The 20,250-nt window shown below is 47.6% G+C and overlaps 6 protein-coding genes across 6 annotated transcripts; 4 read left to right on the top strand and 2 right to left on the bottom strand.

The window, feature by feature from the left end:
- Positions 1–772: 772 nt before the first annotated feature.
- Positions 773–3,159, top strand: BHQ10_001274 (uncharacterized protein; the record flags this gene model as incomplete). The annotated part of the gene is made up of 2 exons (XM_040873292.1): positions 773–2,713; positions 2,764–3,159. 2 exons carry the CDS (start codon positions 773–775, stop codon positions 3,157–3,159), a joined length of 2,337 nt encoding a protein of 778 aa, XP_040729779.1.
- Positions 3,160–3,889: 730 nt separating this feature from the next.
- On the bottom strand, positions 3,890–5,527 carry BHQ10_001273 (uncharacterized protein; the record flags this gene model as incomplete). The annotated part of the gene is made up of 1 exon (XM_040873291.1): positions 3,890–5,527. One exon carries the CDS (start codon positions 5,525–5,527, stop codon positions 3,890–3,892), a length of 1,638 nt encoding a protein of 545 aa, XP_040729778.1.
- Positions 5,528–7,380: 1,853 nt separating this feature from the next.
- Positions 7,381–8,548, top strand: BHQ10_001272 (uncharacterized protein; the record flags this gene model as incomplete). Its single annotated transcript, XM_040873290.1, has 4 exons — positions 7,381–7,779; positions 7,829–7,898; positions 7,955–8,167; positions 8,217–8,548. 4 exons carry the CDS (start codon positions 7,381–7,383, stop codon positions 8,546–8,548), a joined length of 1,014 nt encoding a protein of 337 aa, XP_040729777.1.
- Positions 8,549–9,672: 1,124 nt separating this feature from the next.
- BHQ10_001271 (uncharacterized protein) lies at positions 9,673–10,899 on the bottom strand (the record flags this gene model as incomplete). The annotated part of the gene is made up of 3 exons (XM_040873289.1): positions 9,673–10,517; positions 10,574–10,709; positions 10,771–10,899. 3 exons carry the CDS (start codon positions 10,897–10,899, stop codon positions 9,673–9,675), a joined length of 1,110 nt encoding a protein of 369 aa, XP_040729776.1.
- A 1,583-nt stretch (positions 10,900–12,482) lies between these two features.
- BHQ10_001270 (uncharacterized protein) lies at positions 12,483–14,687 on the top strand (the record flags this gene model as incomplete). The annotated part of the gene is made up of 4 exons (XM_040873288.1): positions 12,483–12,956; positions 13,011–13,339; positions 13,390–13,461; positions 13,529–14,687. The coding sequence occupies 4 exons, from the start codon at positions 12,483–12,485 to the stop codon at positions 14,685–14,687; spliced, it is 2,034 nt and encodes a 677-aa protein (XP_040729775.1).
- Positions 14,688–18,368: 3,681 nt separating this feature from the next.
- On the top strand, positions 18,369–19,799 carry BHQ10_001269 (uncharacterized protein; the record flags this gene model as incomplete). The annotated part of the gene is made up of 1 exon (XM_040873286.1): positions 18,369–19,799. One exon carries the CDS (start codon positions 18,369–18,371, stop codon positions 19,797–19,799), a length of 1,431 nt encoding a protein of 476 aa, XP_040729774.1.
- Positions 19,800–20,250: the final 451 nt, after the last annotated feature.

The following is a 20,250-nucleotide window of genomic DNA, read 5'->3' as shown; positions in this document are numbered from 1 at the left end:
GAGGCTCCACAGGCTGCTCTTCGGACTTGACTTCCGCGAGCGAGCTTCCCTCGATAGTTCCAAGCACAACCCGATTCACTTACAGGCTTGACTAATGACATGGAATCCCCTACGTAGATCTCCAGAATTTTTGAAACGTTGGATGATCAAGCCACGACCATCCCGGAAGCAGTTAGTGGCCGTCAGCTAAACGGCCTAGCTGGAAACGCCATTTTCATTCTCACGAGGGCGCGCTGGATGAACATAGATGGCGTGTATACAGATAAAAGCATACTGCTTCCGATATAGTACGCAGCATACATAGTACTCATAGGCGATAGTCGATCATTTGCCGTCTCTTGTAAGTTGTAGCTCGGAGGATCAGCAACTTGCCAAGTAAACTGGGCGTTGGTAGTTCAGATACACGCTAGTCCACAAAAGGCGTAGTTCCAGCTGCCCCTTTCACTTTCGCAGCGACGAAGGAGAACCACAACATAATAACCTGGACTCTCTTTCCACCAAGTTGAATTGCAACCCAGTGTTGATGAATACGCTTGCTACGACTTGCGCTTGCTCTCAGCCGCATCGTGTCCCAGAATCCCGTGTGTTCTGTATAATATATATATCACACCCCTTTGGGAATCCGAAGGCTGTGTACCCCCGGCGCATCGACCTACGTCCTTAAAACGTTTTGTATGAACGCTCGTTCCACGTCGACTGATCTTTCACCAGTACTGCAATCTGGTGAACAATGCTTCCAACCTCCTCAAAATAACGACGACACATATATAAGATGCCGGAGCCCGTTCCATCGATACACGCCATCGCCTATGAAGAGACCGCCCCAGCAACCGCCTCTAATTCGATCAAGCCTATATCCTCCTCAGAAAACACTGCGGCAAGTTCGAACGATGACAAGACGCAGCGTGAAACAGACGATCCAACCTTAGACCAGAGTAACAACTCGACGCGTGCGCCAAATGGCAATGGATTGACTAATGACGAACAGTCGCAGTCAGTACAAAATAGCCTGGCAATTCCCGGCTTTGCCGAAGACCAGAGTCTCACACCATTCACGAATATACCAAGTATCAAGGTAGATGATGCGTCTTCCAGACCCAGCTCGCGATGGTCTGAACGAAAGTGGGGTGTGCTCAAATCTCGCAAATCGACCGAATCCGTGCGACCAAAGTCTGCGAACACGCCGAACAGCTCGGGCCAACCTTCCTTTGAAGGTATTACCATGAGTATTCCTACCACCGACTTCCAAGATCTGACTCCAAGCTCCATGGAGTTTTCCAAACGGGGCAGCTTGGTCACAGCCAAACCCGCCACACCTGCTATGTCCCTCCCGAGCAGTGATCCCGGTCCCTCGTCCTCGCCACGTAAGCGATTGTCGAATTCTCTCCGTGTCAGACAGTCCGTACTCACATCCCGAGCCGTTTCAGCGGACGAAGATATGCTATCGCGTCGGGTCCGGTTGATGTATGAAAAGGGAGAAGACAACGTGACAGATGCTGATGTTACTCGAGCAATCGCAGAGGAGAATGGTATCCTCTGGGAGGAGCAAACTCCTGTTGAAGGCCCTTCGGATCAATTATTCGAGCTGAATGGGTCTACCACGGACTTTAGGAGTATCACTTCGGTGGGTGCAACCAACTCTATAAAGCGGGAGTCAAAAGAGCTTGCGGGAGGAATTGAGGACTGGCAGAATGTCGAAGCTGCCGATGTTGACAGGTATGGTTTTATTGTCCCGCAAATCAAAAGAGGGGACTCTGCAGAACCTCAACCGATCCAGCGCGTTTCAACCAGCCTGCTTCTTGCTTCGGAGTCACCGCGACGCAAGAATACATTCAGAAGATCAGCCGCGACTGTAAGAAGTAGCAGCAGGTCGCTTGTTAGTAAATCACCCACTCGTGACCGGAAGATGTCCGACTCCTCCACCAATCGGCCGAGTTCGTCGCAGAGCGCATACAGCCCGACATTGAAAAGATCGCCATCCAAGTTTCGCTATGCGACAAATCGATTACCGCACAATCGAGATCGCCGAGTCAGAGATGAAGCTGGTGATATGCTCACTTTACCGTTCGAAGTCCCCGAAGTCGCCGCCGAAGATACCCCCGTATCAATGGCTATGAAGAAGAAGGAATGGGAACGAGAGGACAAGTGGATGAAAATGGCGAAACCGACAAAGAAGAAACATGATGGAAGCGGGATGACATTCGAGTTTGATACCAGCAGCTCAAAGCTCATTGAGCGGACATGGAAAGGAATTCCTGATAGCTGGAGAGCTACGGCATGGTATGCATTTCTGGAGTCCAGTGCCAGAAAACATGAGGGTAGCCCGTCGGCTGCAGAGCTGATCAGTGCTTTCCATGAATATCAGAATGTGTCTTCTCCCGATGATGTGCAGATTGATATTGATGTCCCGCGCACGATAAGCAGTCACATAATGTTCCGTCGGCGTTATCGCGGTGGACAGAGGCTTTTATTTCGAGTTCTGCATGCCATGTCTCTTTATTTTCCCGATACTGGGTACGTGCAGGGCATGGCAGCACTCACGGCAACGCTCTTAGCATATTACGACGAAGAAAATGCATTTGTTATGCTTGCTCGTCTTTGGATGCTACGAGGGCTGCAGCATCTTTATAGAGAAGGATTCTCTGGTCTGATGGAAGCACTAGGTGATTTTGAGAAGGAGTGGTTGGGTAATGGCGAAGTTGCCGGCAAATTGGTAAACTTCCTTTCATCTAGGGATATCTGTCTAATGCTAATTTCATGTAGAGTGAGTTGGGTATTCCTCCTACATCTTATGGCACCAGGTGGTACTTGACACTCTTCAACTATTCGATCCCTTTCCCTGCACAACTACGCGTTTGGGATGTATTCATGCTTCTTGGGGATGCCGAACAACCTTCATCAAAAGCCAGCTCAAACGGCACCCATGTATCCAATACTAGGCCAGACCAGCCGGTTAGCTCCTTTGGCCAAGGTCTGAACGTTCTACATGCGACATCGGCGGCCTTGATCGATGGGATGCGGGACATCGTGCTAGAGTCTGATTTTGAGAATGCCATGAAAGTGCTCACCAGCTGGGTGCCAATTAAAGACATTGAACTTTTCATGCGAGTTGCTAGGGCCGAGTACAAGGTCCACCACCATCGCAAAAAAAACGGATAGCTCAGAAGCTATTTTTTTTTTCACTTTGTTTTACGCTCGCCTTTGGCGAGCCACGATCACAGGCACAGCTTGGCCCATGACTGATGTTACTTGCATATGACATGCCAATGGAACGATGAAATCAGCCCCTCCTATACGGATTATTTATCGCTTTTTTTATCTTTTTTTTTAACTACCGACTCCGGTTTATCTCCCTACAAATTTCATTACCATCCGCAAGATTATTTGCATACCTTTCTGAGGAGTTCCGGACAAGGAATATTCATTTTCGACCCTTTCACTATTCTCCAACTCTTTCGAAATTTGCTACTCACTGATATTACGATTATATCACTTATTTCGTCGGCTCTCAAATGATACCCCCTTATTCACGGTTTTCAGACATGACTTTGGAACAAAACGTTGGCTCTGTCTGCGAGCATGGTGACTTCGCTTTGGGAATACTGTCTGCATATACTATAATCTCTAATTGAAATCTAATCTTTCCATTTTATAAAAACTATGTCTTTTCGTCGAATCAAAAATTGCCTATTCGTTTTCAGCACCAGGAGATTTGAATCGACGGAACGAGTTCACAGAAACGTGTGGAGGGAACAGAATAGGAAACTAATGGGTATGTAAGCGCATATCTGATCAAAATCGAAGGCATTTTATGTATTAAGATTAAAATGTAGGAACAGAAAGATCATATAATCAAACGAAGGTCTCCCGAGGATACCTTGACAACAGTCTATAATTTGGTAACCTTCAATTGAACACCATCTCTCGGCCTCAAGACCAATCTCCACATCTTCAGCTCCTCGGGATCCTGGACAGACTCATCACGCGCAAAAGTAAATTGGCTAAGCAAGACACAGAGAAGAATCTTCATTTCAGTTTCGGCGAATTTGCGCCCAATACAGCCACGGGGTCCCTGGAGGAAGGTCATGAACGCGTTTGTCGTGTATGATTCGGGGAGGCTGTCCCAGCGGTCAGGATCAAAGTCATCTGCGGTAGGACCCCAGTACTCTGGTAGACGGTTGATAGCGTTGGAGTAAACCAGGACAGTAGTACCCTTGGGGACAACGTAGTCACCAAGCTTGTCATCGTCGACGAGTTCACGGACAGTCATTGGGATAGGAGGGATGTAGCGGAGTGATTCGCGGCATACATTGTCGAGGTAAGGTAGGTGATCGGGATCAATAGTGGAAAGATCATAACCCTCACGTGTATCAAGATCGAACAGGAATGGGTAGTGAGTCCGGATTTCCTCACGCAATTTCGACTGAATGCCGAGGTGCTTTGAGAGAAGGTGAAGTGTCCATGTCACACCAGTAGCGGTCGTATCGTGACCAGCACCAAGGAAGGTCATGACCTGATCACGCATCGTCTCGAAGCTCAGCCCAGCTTCACCTGCAGCTTGCAGTTTGAGATTGTCGCGAACCAATAGAGAGAGGATATCTTTGTCGGCAGGGTTGGCGGTTGCTTGCTTCTCCTTGATAATCTTGGTGGCGGAACCTAGGATGATACAGCGTGAAGCCTCCATATCCCGATTCATTTTTGCAGGGATGTACTTGGTCAAGGGAAAAAGAGTCTGGAGGCCATGCATCAAACGAGACAAAGAATCGAAAACGAAGACTTTGCGATAGGCTTCTCGCAAAGGAGTTTCAGGGTTCTCAAGAGAGTTGACATCGGTACCGAAGCCGGCTTCACTAATGATATCGAGTGTTGTCCGATTGAGCCATTCCAGAACTTCAAAAGTTCCCGTCTTCTTGTCCTTGGATCGACTGATTTCTTCGTCCCAGAGCCTAGCCATGAGGAACGATTTGCGCCAGAAGATGGGTGCGAGGGTGCGGATTGAGCCGATGGAGAAGCCTGGGGTCAAGGCCTTGCGCTGGTGGACATGGGCGTTACCTTCGGCTAGGAGAATGCCTTCGCCTAAAATACGAGTCATCCATTTGCGAGCACCAACGGGCTTCGGGTAGTTGTATGGATTCTTGACGGTCATTTGCTTCAAGGCGTCATCATCGGCAATGGACAAGCGCTCAGTGCCCAGTGGGAAGAAATACCGGACGATTGGTCCGTACTGTTTGTGCCACTGACGCTGGCAGACTCCCACTTCGTTCTCGATGATCTCGAACACCTGTCCATAGAGAGGATTTCCCGGCACAGTAGGCACATGGCGAAGTGGTGAGACATAGTAAGGGTATATCCAGGACCAGTACACCACATAACTGGGGATGGTCACGGCATACAGCAAAACAAGGGCGGCAGCGGTGCTCAGCGATGAGGCTCTCGAGATAACACCTGCTGCCAGGGTTGCGGTAAGCATCAGTGGCATAAACCGTGGCTTGAACGGGGCCACGCTGCTCGTTGACTGCGTCGCCATATTATGCAATTGACTTGAGCAAAGATAGACAAAAACGAATGGGCAAATATTTCCGAATCAAACACACACGACCTCCCACGAAAGAGCAGGGGGCAGCACAGTCGTTAGATATACTCTCAACAGCAAACAGCAATTCTTACGCGCCCCATTTGGCTGAGCTGTCCTCTGTTCATCATGTGAAAAGCAGTCAAAAAGGGGGCGGCTCCTGCATGGGTGCAGTGTCTATATGGACACTGCTTCCGTCTATCTCCCAATACAATCAATCATGATGCACGCTCCTTTTGGGTCTCACAGCCCTTGATCGCTGATTGGACCCCAGCAAGTTCCGATTCTGAGAGTTTTTTTAGTGTTGACATTATCAGAGGAGCGATCACATTTGACTCCGATATAGAGGTCCAGTAAGGCAGTGATACGTATAGAGGAGATAGGTAGGAAGGATCTGACAGGCGAGTACATGGGACATCTCCGTGCATCGTACGATACCTGTGGTATTGTAAGCATACAGTGCCGGTAATTACAGCGAATTACAGAACACTTGTCCTTCCCTGTCGATTGACAGACCCACTCAGGCCCACTTCTTTGCCGGAGCCAGATCACATTTTAGGTTCAGGCTCCACTCTTTGTTTGCTCCTTTTCACTTTTTCATACTTCCGAAAGTGTGGCGTGTTGATGGTTTTCCATATTGGGAACTCTCCACCCAGATTGCCGATCTAGAAGCACCATTGGGCAATTCAGGTCTCAGCCCTAGCGCATATCAGGGCCTATCGAAGTCTCTTTTGAGCCATGCCTCAAGCTAGCACAGATAGTGGCTGACAATGGCAGTATCCACGATAATCACGGCCCTGCTACATCGAAAACAGGGCCATCACAACACCTAGTGCAGAGCATCCTTGCATCAGCCAGAGACACGACACCAGGCCTTTTTGACGTGTATTCCCGCACAAGTACAAAGAAACATACAGACGATATTCAAGTATGTCGGTGAGAACCGGCCTATGACGCCATGCATTTGGAGACATGCCTTCGGCACTTTTGGGAGGGAAAGTGCGGCCTGCGCAGTCACCACCTTCCTCCAGTTGCAACGAATCTTGTTTTCCTGGAAGCACAGCCAATCAAATACCAAAAGGGAAGGTGCATGTACTCCTCTTGTAAGCCGTCAACAATTCCCTCGACCCTTGACTTCCACTCTCTCCCCCTCTGCCTCTTCTTCTCCTCCTACATCCACCTCTGCATCTTTATCTGCATCTCAGACCCCTCCGCTGCATGGAGTGTTCTTAGAGACTCGCGCTATTGATCCGATTCATTCTTATCCCAGGGATCCGTTGTGTTTTTCCCTCTTCCCACATCATTCCTTCTCTCCTGGCCTCCGATCGTCTCCACATCTCATTTCTTATCTCTCTCGTCTAGTCTACGCCACGGCCTTGCTGTACTTTCCTGCAAGGTTATTCGAATTGCACCAGGCGCAATCGCTGTTGGACTGGACGCGTCAACTGGGATAACACTAGCGAGCACTGTACACTTTTACGCAAGTGCCAGAGTGGGTCGTCAAGGGCTTCATTGCGGTAATTGTCCACTTCGTCCATCATGCCCCTGATTGTCCATGGCCTTTGCACTCGCATGAGCATCTATATATCCTATCGTTTGCTGTCCGAGATTTTTCGATCTTCCGTTTATCTGAAGTGTCCCGTTCGCTTGAATTTCCACTGTCTATATACGAAAGCTGACGGCTGTGTTCAAGCAGAAGATCGGGAACATTGCACTGGCTTTGCAGCCCTAAGCCGTGTGATAGAATTATCGACGTCTTATTTCCTATAACAGCTATCTTTATTCATTGCACATAAGACCTCGTCAACATGTCGACAACCAGGATTGACGCCATCTTGGGTCCGGTCCTTCTCAAGACCTCGCCATGGTCTCTCTTTGACCAAGCATGGAGTGCGATTATGGGTTACCCTGCGGATGAATTCCGTTTCACACAAGAGAAAACACCCATGAGCACTTTCAAGGAAACCGGTACCATGATTGCTTTTTATTACCTTACAATCTTCACCGGCTACCAGTGGATGAAAAACCGAGAACCTTTCAAGTTGTCCGCCCTCTTCAAGATTCACAACTTAATATTGACTGTCGTGAGCGGGGCGTTACTTGTTCTCTTTCTTGAACAGCTTATTCCTTCACTTTGGAACAACGGCCTTTACAAGTGTATCTGCAGTACCCCCGGTTGGACTGACAAATTGGTTGTCCTCTATTACGTAAGTGCATACAAACCAGCGTCCTTGGAAGCTCATTAACAGAACGTAGTTGAACTACCTCACCAAATACGTCGAGCTGCTGGACACTGTATTTCTTGTGCTGAAGAAGAAACCACTCAGTAAGTTGATTCAAGATCTGAGGATATAGTATACCACGTCTAATAATCGGTGATAGCTTTCCTACATACATATCACCATGGAGCCACAGCCTTTCTCTGCTGGACGCAACTGGTTGGACGAACCCCTGTATCCTGGGTCCCCATCACGCTAAACTTGACCGTCCATGTTGTTATGTACTGGTACTACTTCCAGAGCGCTCGTGGTATTCGTGTAGGCTGGAAGGAGTGGATCACTCGTCTTCAGATTATCCAATTCGTCCTCGATCTTGGTAATTCAATTCCTTTCTGCCAATTAGGGCTTCTTGCTGATACTAGTAGGCTTCGTTTACTTTGCTACATGGGACTTCTATGCCGACGAGTGGGGTCTTGATGGTCTGCATGTTGGACGCTGTGAGGGCGAATTAGTCGCAGCGGTTACTGGCTGTCTTACCCTCAGCTCATACCTCCTTCTCTTCATCTCCTTCTACATTGCAACCTATCGGAAACCCAGCGCTCGTGGCCGCAAAGCAGTTCCATTCAAGAAAGATCAAGCTGTCACCGCAACCGGACGCGCCGCAGAAACCTTGAAATCAGCCCGTAGCCGATTTGGAACCGCTACTATGGATTCTGTTCAATCTAGCAAGGGCCAATGGGCTGTCTCCCGTGATTGATGACGAGGTATCTGCATTGTGGGTTCTTAACCATGTAGCGTTCTCACTTCGGCGCTTGGTTTATTAGAGGGGTTCCTTGAGCAAATCGTGCTCTCTAATCATTTATTTCATGCACAGAGCTATTCCTGATTCTTGTTGCCGCTGCCAATGTTGTATCAAGAAAAGTCTAAATCACATATTCTTAACCAATAATCTTAATCAATTTGCATCAAGCTCTATCTTTTCCCATTGTGTCTCTTTGCACCTGATTATCTAAAGCCTCTATCCGCCTCATTTTCAGTCATCAAGTCATGCGTTGCATCGATGAGCGGTCTGCATCTCCAAATTCAAATTAGGAGAGGAACCAAAGCACGAAAATGGATCATATTTTTCTGCTCAGTATATTAGAATAGAGCCAGTCTAAGCAGTGGAGCACTGATAAGGATGATTCGGAGATATCACATTTTCGAACCCATCGATGGTACCAACAGTTCGACGTGGCATGTATGTTGCCTATTCGTATTTAGATGCTTTTAGCTACTATTCGCGTAGAACATGGGTACGAGGAATTACACAATGGAAGTGTAACAGCCACGCTGTCAGTAGTGCCTGATATGTATATCTCGACTGAGTGTGAGCATGCATATAGAAGATGCATTGATCTAGGCATTCGAGAGGGGCGTTTTTTTGTCTCGAGATAGATTGCATATTGACAACATAGGCGTACCTTCTGGGTCAATGTATCAATCACATGTATAGGCCCTGGTGTAGAAGAGTAAGCTGTTGGGCATTTGACTCATTGGTTCTATCCATCGGTGAATCAGGTGCCAAGCCCTACTTCCTTTCGGGAATATGGCTACATTGATGATAAGTTGATGTACTATCTAATGAAAAAGAAAAAAAAAAAAACATGGAATCTAGAAAAGGAGAACTTGTAACAACAAGAGCGGAAATAACTGAAAAACGGATTTACACTAAAATGCTGGTAGCATTGGTGTTCGAGTCAGTGTGCATTATATGTAGCGATATGAATTAGTTATGTATCTAGTCAAGTAAGTACGAGCTATCTAGCGCTGTATATGGGAGGATGTAGGGAAAATTCCACAAAAGATTAATGTTCCAGCCCAAATGTATGATTAAACTGTCTACCACAGGTCACGGCGCATAGCCAACGCATCAGTGTCAGCGGTGAACTCGCCGTGCAACCGATCCATGTCAGCCAGACTCCTGGCAATCTCCATACCACGTCGACGCTCCTGATCCACTCTCTCCCATGTCCATTCTTCGCGGGGTTGCTGTTGCTGCTGGTTGTTTCGGATGGGATGGGGTGGCTTTCCGCTTCGGATTCGACCCTCTTCAGCGACATCTTCGATTTCCGTAGAGAAGTGCGCCTTGAGTGCATCCCATGCATCCTCCATCTTGGCGACCAACTTGAATGGGAGATCGTAGTACTCTTCAAACTGCTTGGTGACTGTGAGCTTTCCTAATGGTTCGTCGCGGAGACTAGCCACGAAATCTTCCTGACCAGGTCGTGGGGGCAAAAGTCCAGAGACCTGGAGCATAATTTCAGGTGAAACAGTTCGACGTCCCTTCTTCCACACACATTTGCTCAAAGCAGAGGCGAATATAGCGTCTTCCTTTCGAGTCAAATCGTTGAGTTTGCCCTGTCGAGAACTGTATCCTTGAGGTAGAAGCGTAAAGCTACGTGGTCGCACAGTGTCCTTTCGCACGAAGTGTGTAACGGTGTATATCCATTTTTCGTCCCAGGATAAAACTCGCGTCCATATTTCGTAGCTTTGAAAAGGCTTCACTTCCTTGCGAAATGTACAACTGACTGCGCCAAGGGCTAGACCGATCAGATCATCAGATACACCGAGAATACCGGTTCTGCGTGGTGCGTTTCGAGCGTAGTCCACACCGCTTGAGAAGAGGGTGCACATCAGGTGAGCGCGCGCAATGTCGAGATCGGCAAAGTATGTGCTGTTGGATTCTGGCTCAGAGCGTTAGTGTCGATAAAAGCACAGTCTTGAGGTTGTATAAACGTACTATGGCCATTGTAGTCCAACTCGCAGAGCGCATTTCCGGAAGACAGAATCAAAGGTTGAAAGAGCTGGGCAGGTGAAGGACCATCTTTTGACCGATTTGAGCGCAGAAGCCAGCGATATCCACGGAGAAGACGAATCTATATCATAATCAGGGCCTGTCTGTCAAAATCGACAATAGATTATGGTTCCAATACTCACATGCCATGCGAATGGAAAATTCTTGAAGTTCTTCAACACCAGAAAGGTCACCAGAATTTTCCACACCAATGACCAGGTCAAAGAGAGCCAGAAGTTGACGAGATCCAAAGGCTCTGTAGTTGGTGCCATCTTGCTGAACAATCACTTATGTTATCTCCAAGCAAAAGATTGTATCTTGTCGAAGTTGAACATCCAGCCATCCGAGATGCTTTATGCAGCTTAAGTCGCGTCTAGGATACAAGCAAAAGGAGACACAGAACACAAGGACGGCCCAGATCTTTCATAAATGACGTGATACCGGTTTTCAACAATATCGTAGTTAAATGGTTGGGTAGAAATGGACAAAGAGGGATATCTAGGGCCAATTACTCAATTACTTCGTGGTATTCCAATCCCTAATCGGGCCGCGTATCGATGACCTAGGACTGAGCCCTTTATCCCTCGGAATACGCCCGATGACTAGCTCCGGATATCTTAATTACGATGGCTTATAGGTAAGATTCTTTGACTCATGTACTTCAATCGCTGCTGCAGATTGGATAGCTCCTTCTGGCGGAAATCGCCGCTGTTTGTCATGAAGAAGTCAGAGCCTTCTCCGCTGTGCGTAAAGACCCGCTCTGGGATAGTCCTCAATCATTGTCTATTATACTATGCATATCCTTGCATGTAGAGTCACATTGTAGAATGCATTAGAATACAATGGACATCAACATGCCCAATGAGTTGCCATGGCTTAGTACTAATTTGGAGCATAGATAATAGCACAGTAGACTTGCATTTTTCACAATACCCTGGTCTAGATATACTCAAACAGTGATTGTATTAGGCACTCAGGAAGAGTGTGAAATGTAGGCTCATATAATAATGACCTTGTTCCTGCAGGGTTGATCCGGGTCAAATGAAGATGTAATGATAACAATATCGTAATGTAATTACGAGTATCAGCACAATACAGTACAGTGTATGTTGCGATCTGGCTCCAGGTGGGGCGCCCCACATTGACCGACCCTAATCTCGGCCGATGCGAGGGGGATCGATAGACACCCGTCTCTAGGGACTTTCACTACCGTGTCATATTAGGGCTTACAGCTCCCTGCCAATAACCCACTCACTATTGATTCGTGCAGTGCTTGGCGGGCACAGCTGTCATGTTTATTATACATCCCGTGCAAGGCACAGATATGTTTTATCACCGCCAAAGGGGAGCCTGACCGTGTATCTGAGTGCTGATATCCTCGTATTCATGCAACTCCTGTATACTGGCAGTCCCCCAGTCAACGTTCAAGCGCCAATTGACGAAAAAGGCAAAAACAAATCAAATAGACATGTGTCTATGCAAATCCCTGGCGTCACACCGCTTATGTCTAATGTCCCCAGGTCATGTAATGTGGAAAGGAGTCTCTACGCCATGAAGGGTGCCACGAAGGGTGCGCTCTGAGAAAAATCGGCAAAGTCTAGCAATGCATCTCTAATTAAGAGACTCCAACTCCTACTAGCAAGTAGTGGGACTCTTAGAATGGGGCAAACCTCCTTACAATCCCCTACCATCTATTGACGTTAACGATCGGAGAGCTTCTTCAGGGTCAAAACTTTCGTCATATGCTTGGGTTCTCAGCTCAAACTATTACAACTACCAATACACAATCCAGATCCTACTCGAGTTTAATCCGTCTCTTTCCGACGCTTATGGAACCTAAAATAGAAGGACAAATATGCAACTAGACCAACCACCCGTTAACGGACTCCCCGAGGAGCCAACTTCTTCACTCACGTTGTCACCTGTGATGGAGACTCAAGAGGAGGACAGTACCTTGGAAGAGGAGCGCTTCGCAGATGCCCTGGAAGAACATACAGTATCAGAAGAGAAGGAAGAAAAAACAGAAGAATCAAAGCGAGATTCTAAGTTTGAGGATGATTTTGAAGAAGTCCCTCAAATTGTTGAAATAAAAGAAGTGCCGGTGATGCAAGACGTTGTTATCAAACAGGAAGACTCTCGGGGCACGAAGCAAGAGACGAATAACAATGACAATAATACTCAAAAGACACAAACGCGGCCACAGCACGAAGATGAAAATACCAGCAACGACAAGCCAGTGTATCCAAGTCAACCTGTATTGATTTTACTGATCACGGGTCTGTGTCTGTCGGTATTGCTCGTTTCGCTCGATCGGACCATCATCACAACGGTACGTAACCTGCTCCTTATCCAAACCTATCTTAAGATGTATTGACACATGCAGGCTATTCCGGCCATCACCAACGAATTTGGCTCAACATCATCAGTTGGCTGGTACGGTTCGGCTTATCTCGTCACGGCCTGTGCTTTGCAGCCGACATATGGCCGGATTTATACACTCTTCGATGTCAAATGGACGTTTCTTCATTCCGTCGCTATTTTCGAGATAGGTAGTTTGATCTGTGCTGTCGCTCCAAACTCGACAACCTTGATTATCGGCAGGGCTATTGCTGGCTGGGGGAGCGCAGGKATCCTTACTGGTGCGTTTGTGGTCGTTGCTTTCACTGTACCGTTACAAAAACGTCCTATATACACTGCGTCTATCGGAATGATGTAAGTTCAGTTATTCTCATGTTAAGATTATTCCACTAAAACGCTATCAGGTACGGAGCCGGAGCTGCTGCTGGCCCAGTCCTTGGGGGTGTCTTTACTGGCAAGGTTACATGGCGTTGGTGGTAAGTACGAATCTAGTATTCGAATAAGCTTCGTTTCTCGGATGAAATAATGCTGATTATATTGCAGTTTCTATTTCAACCTACCAGTAGCCAGCGTGACATTAATTGTTGTGTTCCTTTTTTTCAAAAGTGTCACCGGCGTTTCTACTCGAGTCGGGTACCTACAGCGAATGACTCAAATCGATCTTCCCGGCAGTGCGCTTATCCTGATATCCTTTACTATGCTCTTCCTTGCGCTTGAATACAACACAACCGGCCACGCATGGTCAAGCTCATTGATCATTGGCCTCTTGTGTGGTTTTGGCGTCACACTCCTTATCTTTCTTGCTTGGACATGGTACCGCCAAGACAAAGCTCTGATTGTACCAAAAATTATCCTCAGAAGAACAGTCGGGGCAGCCTGTCTACTCGCGTTTTTCATCTACGCTGTTCTGATTCTCCATGGCTACTTTCTGCCCATATGGTTCCAGGCTATCCAAGGGACATCCACTGAAAGCTCCGGAGTTGATATGCTGACTTATGTTCTTCCAAATTCCGTCTTCAGTTTATTGACTGGTATATTCATTACCAGAGTCGGCTACTTTACTCCTCCAGCTATTATCGGTTGCGCAATTACCACAGCCGGCTCTGGCTTGATTAGCACACTTCAACCAACAACTAGTACAGCCACATGGGCTGGTTTTGTTTGTCTTGTGGCTGCCGGTGTTGGAATGGCGATTCAGCAAAGCTTCACTGCAGTGCAGACTGTGCTTCCACTTGAGCATATTCCGATAGCAACTGCGGCTGTGACGTGTTTCCAGAGCTTAGGAGGCGCAGTCTTCGTCTCAATTGGTAATAGCATTCTGGCCAACGAGTTTCGTCAAGCCAGTCAAGCCAATGAATTGCCCGGTATTGATATTGCAGCCGTTCTCTCAAGTGGTGCCACACAATTCCGATCTACTGTTCCAGCAGATCAACTTCCGATTCTACTCAGCGTGTACAACAATGCTTTACAAAAGGTCTTTATTGCAGCTATTCCGATGGCCGGTATCGCCTTCGTCTCGACCTTGCTTATGGAATGGCGCAGCGTTAGGGTACCCAAAGCTGAGACCTCAATGATTGAAGCAAGGAACAACGATGAGCCACCCGTCTTGCCAGATGTAGAAGTCGAGACAAGGATATCGCCTGTTACGACAAGAGTGGGTTTCATATCGAGGTCGAACAGTAGCCGGGGTAGCGATCATTGAATTCTGCGATTGATTTTTGCATTTGTTCTTTTCCCTGCACATTGAATATCCAGCTGTATTACTACAATCGCTGTTTCCTTTGTCTTTCCCATATATACCCTTATAAGGGCGCGTCTGCATGTAATCTTGCCTGATAAAGCCTTTTGAATGTTGCTGTGTACATAAGCATAGACTATACTGCTTTATTGTCCACTTATAAGTGACTAATTTTGAAATTCAGAAACTTGATTGATATCAATAGCGAAATACTTTGTGGATGGGACGAAACAGGATATTTGAGCTCCAGCATGAAGCTCATGGTGCTCGTTTACCGTCTCAAAAATTCATATGCAGTTAATGCATCCTCGACTTCGAAAGTCGCATATGAATCTATCGGTGAATGAGATTGAAAGCGAACAGTGCTTTCGAATGATGGAAGATGTAAATGGGGCACCGTCGGAACAGGCTGCTGTGGGATTTTGACGCTTTACTATGTAGTTAGTTCAACCCTAATCGTATTTTATCATTAAGGGTTATGGCGCAACGCTCAAAAGCTGCCCTTTCCCTAATAGGGAAATCATCTGTCCGGACAATTATCTATCCGGACATTGATTTTGAGAGCCAAACCTAGTTTGCCTTTTCACGAGCCGAACGTTTGTGATTATGCACCCAAATTGTCAATTTAAGACCTAATCACATATGCTATGGTTCGAGCGTTGCTGCTAAGCAAAATGTACTCCGTCCCTGGAAATTACGTTCAAGCCCTAAATTGCCTCTAACGCTGTTAGCCGCCCGTTAAGCCCCAAAGGGGCAAGGGCGGGCTCCAGGGCCCTGTTAGGCTTGTTTCACCATGACTAAAAGGAAAGGAAGCGAAAATTGCAGGGACATCCGTGACTCGGTTATGGACCAAGGGATGCAAAGTTGACGAGTCTGTGAACATTGAAAGGGGCCTGGCAAGATTTGATCCCATTCTAGTCGCCAGCTCGTGTTCGGGTGCGTTTGATACTTGCTGTGCGACGGTAAGTACATCCTGCAATACAGGCACAGTGGACACTATCCGGATTATAGAAAGATTTATGTACGGCAATGTTGTACAACTACGTAGTACCGTACTTGCGTAGCCATATTGGGATTTACAAGGGTGGATATCCTTCTAGACCTGTCCATCTTGATGAAGACTCGCTTCGTCTATTTCCATGCCGTAAACAGCAGTCGATATTAATCTTGACGGTATATGTGCTCGGCTAACTCGACTACCCGCGTGCAATTAGGCAAGCTCCGACTAAATCCGGACATCTGATACGATGATGCCTTTTCTATGTGTATATGCCTGGTATATGCCATCTCTTTCGGTGAATAATCCCACTCCGAGGCGATTATTCACTTTGGAGGTAACAGTATGATTGGTCCGCAACGACAAATACACAGATAGGAGCTGGCCAATCAGAAGGCATTAATTAAAGATAAGTGGGGTAAGATGGAGGCCCGCATGTCAGCGCTTTTTTTTGATTGGCAACAGCACGCTAAAGGTTGCATTGCCGTCTTTCCCGTCCGCGCAGATTGGGAGCTCAAGGTTTGGCTATTACCGAAACGGCATCGACTCATCGTGGCACCCGCTTAACACTGTTAATGAACATCTTGGCGTCCGTGCACAGTGGCGCCGAGCTATATTTCATTGGCTGAAAGAGACCCACTATGGTGGCCCTTAAGATTAACCTGTCAGCCACATGGCCTCAGGCTCTCAGCTCTTCGGACTTCTTTCTGTTTTTCTGTCCTTTTGTCAGTACGAGCTCTCTATCTCAGGCCTGAATACTTCAGATGCCATCACACTTGGATGAATCAATGCGTCCGAAATGCATCCCGTCGGACTGATGGTATGCAATCTCGGAATCTGATCTCTGATACGTATATCGTTTAAATATGCCCATCATGCATGCACTTGCATGGAGAGCTGTGGCACTAGCTGCTTGAGGAAACGCTGCTTGCTACCCGAAGGCCAGTGCTTGACATATCCACCTGGCTGCTTCTGACTCTTAGAGTCCTTATCCTGGTATCTTGACCAACCGTTCGTTTCGGGTTTCAAGCTATGCATAAACTTCGAAAGAAATGACGAATATCAAAACCCGAAAGGTTTGGACTGGACCGCACTGAAATTATAAAAGAGCAAATGAGACCGCCCAACGATACAAAGTGAATATTAAGTTGAATCTCTAATTGTTCCAAGTCGGAAATGTAACATTCCTTTCTACCTTTCACACTCCCGAAGAACTGACGGGAGCTCTACGAGGGCCTTCATAATTCCAACTTAAACATTCATTTCCGAAAAATTCATTGCTGACGGAACGCCATTCTAGCCACATGTAGACCTAGCGGCAGCCCATCGTTAAACCTTGGAACTTGGAAGATTCTGCGCTGCGTGGAAAATTGTCCGTGCGAGCTGCTCTTTATCCCATTTCCGGATTAGGCCAAGAGGGACACAAAACAGCTCTGATTCTGATTAATCAAGACACCTGAAGTAGCTAACTAGTCGACTAAATTATGTACGTAGCACGTAAGTTACTTACTTAGTTAATTACCTACTACGTAGCCAGCCCATACTAGCTAGTTGCCGTTTTCTTGTCTGCTTCTTCTCGCTTTCCTTTTTTTTTCTACCTTTTCTCTTCCTCTTCGAGTTTATCTTGGGTTTACTTTTTCCTTCTCCCTTTTTCATTTCTTTGCTCCATTGAATGGACCCTTGTGTCTATTTGTTCACTCCTTTGTTTCTTCTGCTCTGATTCTCTTGTCTTCCCTATACATTCCTTGACGGACCCGGGGGATTTTCTCTTCTCTCTGCTATACATTCACGCTCAATCGAAGACTGCGAAATCGTTTTTCGATGTCCATTGCGACCAACCTTAGCTGCAGGACCGCTTTCGCGCACATATAATTTCGACTTGTGCGTGTACTTTTGACCACATCTCAGTCCAGGGGATTGTCATTCATTCATTCATTCATTCTTCATTACAACATCGTTTTTTTTTGTCGATTGACCTTCGGCGTCAGCAAATCTGGCCAACCCGAAACGCCATCCACTTTGACTTCGACTTGTCTCCGCTCTCCGGCTACAGTTTCATTTTCTGGCACTACTTTCTCAAATTTCTTCTTCTGCACGCACCGGCCATCCCAGCGACCTGAAACGGTCTAGCTTGTGCCGCGTGCCCTAACCCTAAAAAGGTAATTCTCGACCCGTCCAACCCTCTCCTGCCCGTTTTGTCCTAGCTCCCCCCCCGAACCCCCCGAATCGGCGTCAAGCTGCGGTCTTGGCGGCAAGACTAGCCTCGCGCTGGACCCGCTACTTTCCCTTCCGGGGTTCATACCATTTTCCGTTGGTCGTGGAGCCCGCGCCAGTCCCGCGCTTGCGCCTAGATTGTCGTCATCGCCTCAGGCTCTCCTTCAATGAAAATGTCACGATCCTCCGGAGATGTGGCTGTAACTTACACAACTTACGTGCTTTTTCCTATTTTTATTCCCTCGTTCTCCCCTTTTCATTTTTCATCATGGTCTTCCCACAAGCTGTGTCTGCTGTTCGTCATGAGCAGTCCACATGCCTATTGCTTCCTTGATAGCTCTGCTTATGGACAGTCGATGCGACTCCTTCCCGCCTGTCTCCTCCCGTGTTCTTTAATATGCCACAAAGCATATGATCGATAGTCTTTCTATGCTATGTTGCTCACACTAAAGCCTCTCCCGCAGAACGGAACGAACGGCCCTCATGAATACTCTAGCGTCCGACAGGCTGTTCCCTCTCGCCGTTCCCCTTGGACAACCTTCCGTGCCAGTTCTGCTCCTTCCGCTTCGTCTTCGAAACAATCTCGAGATCCAGATCCAGAAATGGACAATCATCCGAGGAGAGAGCTCCCCCCTCCATCTGCGATGACTCGCCCCGCGGAATCGCCCATGCCGGCTGTAGGATCACAAGGCCAACTCCCTACGCTGGACCCAGCGTACTATTCGGAAGACTCCATGCGACAATGGCTGCGCACCAAAGCGGAGGAAGATCGGAGACGGCAGGAAGAGGAGCGCACCCGTCAAGAAACGTTGAAGCTGGAACAACGACGGATTGAGCAAAGTATGCTACGCGATGCATTCCAAGCGGGTGTTCCCCCTCAGATGGTGCCTTTGATATTTGTGGGGATTGGCGGGGGGAATCTCAGCATGTCACCAGATGTGGCTCAGCAGATTGATTCGAGTATACAACAAGCGCATTCATGGCAGCAACAACATCGTGCACATACGGTCCAGCAACAGGTTGTGTCCACTCAGATAAATCCTCGTCTTCCGCCCCCCGGCACAGATCTGTCACAGTCCCTCCCACTGGACGTTCGCCGAGATAATAATAGGGCCATCCCACCGAATCCTTACGCATCTCAGCCAGCGCCAGTGCGAAACACATCCCCACCACAGCATKTGCCTGCGTCACCAACTCAGACACAACTCTATCGTGGGTCACTACAGCCGGCTCGGTTGCACTCCTTCGGAGACTCACAGCCTCAGCAGTCGGCCATGCCACGTCTAAATACAAGTGAAATACAATTTTCGCATTCATCGCATAATATAGCTACTACTCAACCTCAACCTGGCGCGGCTCCTTCCTATGTGCCCGTGTCTGCTTCTGCTCCCCCTCCAGCTACAACCAAGCCCGAGACGCAACCCACTCAGTCTCCGTCTATTTATTTCCATCACTGGGTTCCGCCGAGCCAATCTCAACCAAGTACACCGTCCACTAGGGGACGGCAAGAATCATCTTCGCGACCTCATGGTCAGGGCGAGGCTCATGCCTCCCCCGGACGAAAACGAAAAGCTGTCGGATCACACCCACCGCCTCCGCCGCCCGCATCGCAACAGGAACAACCCTCACCAGCGTTTTCGCATGCGTCACCGCGTCGTGGCTCCACGGCGCGAATGGGACAGGGTGCAAGCCATTTTCGTCGACAGAGCGATCTAAGCCATGGCTCTCGACAAGAGCACTCTGAATCTGACTCGGACAATTTTTCGCGTTTTCGCCCGGGACGCGAATCAATTCTAAATCCTATACAGCCGAGTTCAAGGAGAACGAGCTCGGATGCACCGCCGGGACAGCCGCCAGGACGATAACCTTGACAGAATTCGGCACCTGCAGTTACATGGAGCACATACCTTTGTCGCTGTCACCGATGGCCAACATTTTACCCTCTCTTAATAATCGTTATGTCCGATCTACCAACTTATTCATTCATACCTATTCTCTTCCCGTTCCATTCCATTCTCTTATTGAACATACTTACTACATACACTTTGCTGTTATATACCACATGAACATTATCGCTCGGCAGGAACCGGTTTGGCGCCATGTTTTAGATTCATCACGTTTGGAATTGGTCCCTTTGCAAGGAGTAAAGCAAAGGAAGGATGGCTGGTTCGGAATTCAAAATGGAGGTTTATATATATACTAGGTAGTATGTGGGCCATCTACGGATGGTCTAATGAATAAATTAAATTTTGAATCGATTCTTATGCTCTTATTATAAGCTATTTATCTGGATATCTTTGATTTTTATGACATACA

This window comes from Talaromyces amestolkiae (assembly GCF_001896365.1).
Source record: "Talaromyces amestolkiae strain CIB chromosome Unknown scaffold1.1, whole genome shotgun sequence".
Classification (NCBI taxonomy): Eukaryota; Fungi; Ascomycota; class Eurotiomycetes; order Eurotiales; family Trichocomaceae; genus Talaromyces; species Talaromyces amestolkiae.
Note: the sequence above shows the minus strand (reverse complement) of the source record. Positions and strands in the feature narration are given on the sequence as shown.